The sequence below is a fragment of the Triticum aestivum genome, chromosome 7B (assembly GCF_018294505.1).
Source record: "Triticum aestivum cultivar Chinese Spring chromosome 7B, IWGSC CS RefSeq v2.1, whole genome shotgun sequence".
In the NCBI taxonomy this organism is placed as follows: Eukaryota; Viridiplantae; Streptophyta; class Magnoliopsida; order Poales; family Poaceae; genus Triticum; species Triticum aestivum.
Genome location: NC_057813.1, coordinates 103,061,157 through 103,065,464, shown reverse-complemented (window position 1 = coordinate 103,065,464; position 4,308 = coordinate 103,061,157). Strand labels below are relative to the sequence as shown.

At 47.8% G+C, this 4,308-nt stretch overlaps 1 protein-coding gene across 1 annotated transcript; it reads left to right on the top strand.

The window, feature by feature from the left end:
• Positions 1 to 2,549: 2,549 nt before the first annotated feature.
• Positions 2,550 to 4,086, top strand: LOC123157266 (FCS-Like Zinc finger 6). The gene is made up of 2 exons (XM_044575522.1): positions 2,550 to 2,932; positions 3,601 to 4,086. The coding sequence occupies exons 1-2, from the start codon at positions 2,646 to 2,648 to the stop codon at positions 3,734 to 3,736; spliced, it is 423 nt and encodes a 140-aa protein (XP_044431457.1). The 5' UTR covers positions 2,550 to 2,645; the 3' UTR covers positions 3,737 to 4,086.
• The last annotated feature ends 222 nt before the right edge of the window (positions 4,087 to 4,308 follow it).

Sequence of the window (4,308 nt, the reverse complement as noted above, 5' to 3'; positions counted from 1 at the left end):
GCACCATGTTCTTACCATCACCATGTCCTGGGCCTAGGATCTGGCGTTGCCACGCGTTCGAGGATCTCTTGGGGGGCGCGACGAGTCGACCGATGCGACGGAATGATTGGAGACCGGAGGAGACGTCAATTTGTCGCGACGGCGACAGCTTGGCGTGTTCCCCCGCCAGCTCACCCACCTGGAGGGACGGTGGCTCGTCGTACCGTCTCGCCTGGCTGTTTCCCGGCGCTGCCGATCGCGGCCCCGTGCATGCTCCTTGGCTCCAGCTAGCTGCGTGCCGCACCTGCCCCGGAGACGAGCAGGGGAGGGGGCCTCCGAGGTTCTTCAATTCCTTCTCCTCGGGTCGATCGATCGGCCGCTCTCTCCATCGCGCAAGGAAAACGAAGGCTCCTGAGTTTGTGGCCGTTGAGCTGAATGGGAGTTACGCGACGAGGTAGTAGTAGTCCAGATTAAAACAGGAAATGTTCCTTGGTTGCGACTGAATTCTCGTCCTACTTGCTATTCCCAACCTTCTTTCTTATAAACTGGATGATATCTTTTTTTTAATGAACTGCACGATCCCCTTGTCTTTGCGATGGCTTTTTTCGCAAAAAGAAGAAGTAATAGTCTAAATTTGGACTTCGTGTCTGAAAAATAAGATTATAATGTAAATGAGCCATACAACACCAAAATAGGAGGAGTGTGTTCGGTAATCCAACACCGAGCCCATGCTCATTTGCTGTCTATAAACAAATAGTAAATAAATTTAAAATCTAAATAATTGCAACGAAGATGCTAGAGTGTGCTATGTGCGTGCAAAATTTTGTGGTGAAATGACATTCGGGGAGGTCTTAAAAACATGGGTCTAAACAATGCTCTTTTTGGAAGTTTCTTTGGCAGACATTTTTTTTTGCCCAGAGCTCCCCGGATGTCAATTTCACCATGAACTTTGTGCACGCACCTAGCACACTCAAGCATCTTTGATGCCAAAAAAATCACTTTCTTTTGTATTTATGTGATATTTATTTATTTATTTTTCACGCTCAAGTGCAGATGCTTTCGAGTGGAATGATGTGCACAACTCCTAGTACGATATTCAGTTTGACATAATTCCCACATTTTTTATTTATTATATCAAAAGCATATGATCGGGTGGTACAAACATGTAAATATTACTGGACTAAATGGTATAATCATGATCATGTAAGATGCAACAAAAATAACCATCGGTGTATTCATGAATCAGCCCAGGCATAGTCTTCTCTGAATGGACAAAAGATGTAGTGGCATTAAGGCCCAGACGTCTTTCAATCATGTAAGACATTATATTCGATGGCGTTGGGAGATAGTAGAGGGTGGTCACCGCAACAATGAAGGGAGACAACGAGAAAGATTCTAGTGCTACCACCACTTTGGAGCATTGCTCGAATCTAAATCATGATAACATGTATAAAAGGTTGTAAAGCATAATTTGTTAAAAGGGAAAAAGTGTGTTGACAAGAGGTTTATACCAATGTAAATTTGATCTACACATGGAGAAACAAGAAACAACGAAGACATCACTATGAATAATGTCCGACATGTTGTCTTTTGTGCTTTTATGTTGTGTAACACTATTCCCAGCCGGATCTTTGTGGCTTTTCTGTGTGTAGATTAATTTTACATTTAACTTCTTGTAGTATTATAAAACTATATCTCATGTCGACAAACATTACTGTTTTTATATCTTTACACCTTCCTAGTGGTATATCATGTAGCCTTCTTCCCCCCTTCCAAATATAAACCATATTTATTTTAATAGTCAAATGCTTCCCTCCTCCTCCAAACATAAAAGAGTCCACGGTGCTTCAAAAATAAATATGAGGAGGGAAGCATTTGACTATTAACCGAAATACAAACTACCCCGCCAAAAAAAATCTAGATTACAAACTAAACAAAATATGAAATATATTCCGTGATGAGTCTAGCGACACTAATTTGGCGGTGTAGATATTTTTCTCTCTATATGCTTGATCAAACATACTAGGTAAATTGAACTTTAAGAAGAAGAAAACACTGGTGCGCTTTTATGTTTTTTTTTTGCGAGGCACTCGAATCCAGCAGCGGAAGTGTAGAAAAGGCGGAGAAGAGTGGTGGCGTCCGAGAGCGAAAATGTGCTTTTCATACTGACAGCGGGGAGGAGGAGGAGGACGAAGACGGTTGATGCTACCAGAGAAAGAGTGGCAAAGGGACAGCAACTCAGAAGCAGAATCCAGCAAAAGCAGCTTCAGACGGGCCTCCGTTTCCTCCTGCTGCCAGCTCCGTGTGCGCGTAGCCAAACGCTCCCGGGAAAAACCGGAAAGGTTCCATTCACAAAATGGCATCGGAGCCATAAATTCGGAGAGAGAAATGCCTGAGGCCGAGGGCCGCGGGCCCCACGCCCATGAAGTCAGAATCGCATCACTGACGAGGAGGAAGAGCGGAGCGGAGCGGGGAGGGAAAAGTATCCCCCGCAGATTCCGATGGACGGCCCAGATCCCCCGATTCCCTCCCACCTCGCCGCCCCTCTTTAACTACCCCCACACAGAGCCTCCCTCCTCCTCCCTCCTTCGCCACTCGCCATCCCCCACTCCCTCTCCCCCTCTCCGACTCCGTCCGTCCGGCCGGTGGAACCTAGGCGAGGGGCGATGACGACGCTGGGGAAGAGGCACCGGAACAGCAGCTCGATGCGGCGGACCACGAGCATGTCGGCCTTCGCGGTGCCGCCGGAGGAGGAGGCGGGGCGCCAGCCCACGCGGGCGGCCAGGGGCGCCTCGGCGGCGCCGGCGCAGACGGAGTGGGGCGCCGCCTCGGCCGCCTTCCAGAGGCGCCACTCGGGGGACTTCAACGCCGCCGTGGAGACGGCCGCCTTCCTCAAGGCCTGCGGCCTCTGCTGCCGCCGCCTCGGCCCCGGCCGCGACACCTTCATATACATGTAAGCCTTGAGCCCTGCCGTGGTTGGTTTTTCCTCCGACACCTTCATATACATGTAAGCCTTCCAAAGCTCGGCCTTGAACTTGCCGTGGTTTGTTTTTCGGCGGACTTTGTTCGTCTCCCGTAGAATCTTTGCATGATAGCCGCTGCTCTCGGACGTAGAGATCGATCGAACTTTTATCGGATTTGTTTGTCTATGGGATTCGAGGTTGATGGTTTGATCCTGCGCTTCTTGTTCCGGCCCTGTTTTTGGTGAAATCATTTTGTGAGTTGGGGCTTTAATTTGGTTGATGAAACGAACACTGGCTTGATCTGATGGCCTCCTGTTTTTGGCAGAAAACCAATCAAATGCAATGAAAGAACCGATTGGTTTTAGTTTTTGCATTTCTCCCCACTTTTGGAGGGGGAAAGGGAATCAGTTTGTGTGATGACAAGAACACTCAAAAACAATAAGTTGTTTCCCTTTCATCCAGCTGTGCACTCTGTAACAACCTCTCACCTCTGCATCATTCATAGGATGTGGAGTGGGTCTCCTAACTCCAATAATACCACTCACAGGCTACAGATCTGCATTTCTTGTCCTCGCAGACAGATTGCTGATTAATTGATGGAACATGCCATCTACAACCAATGATCACTGAGCTTGATATTTCTTGTTGCATCGTGCAGGGGTGAGGTGGCCTTCTGCAGCCTCGAATGCAGGCAGCAGCAGATGAACCTGGACGAGCTCAAGGAAAAGAAATGCTTCCCGGCGACCGGCAGCGGCGGCTCCGACGGCACCAGCGGCACCGTGGCCGCCGCCTAGCATCGACGGAGCGAAAGAACAGAAAATCGTTGGCACCCTCTACTAGGGAACCAAACCCGTTAATTAGTTTCTGTCAGCATATGTGCATGATATATATCCTATATGTCGTGTTATTGTGTATATTGCTGGCTCAGGTTGTGAGCCAGGATTAATGGAAGGGGATGTAGAGATTGGAATTGGGACTAGGTGAAAGCTTGCAAGTGGCTTCGGCGCACCTGTTCTCAGGTGTGCCGAGCAGAACGGGGGGATATTTTTTATCCTGGTGCAGAATTAGGTCATGAGATTTGGAGCTAGTACTGTTATTTTTTTCCAAATGAATCAAGAACTTAAGCTCTCCAAGTTGTCTGAAAGTCTGTCCCCTTGTTGAACTTCCAAAATGTTGTTTGTGTTCTGTAGAATCTTGACAGAGTAGATATTTCGACAAAGCCTATTTTTTAAATCACTCCAGCAGGAGTTTCACCATTAACCTTGTCGACTGATTGATCGATCGACCGCTCATCCATCACATGGTGCCCCAGCATTCGTTGCAATGTTATAAAGAGGTTGTATGTGCAGCATGACACTGACATGTG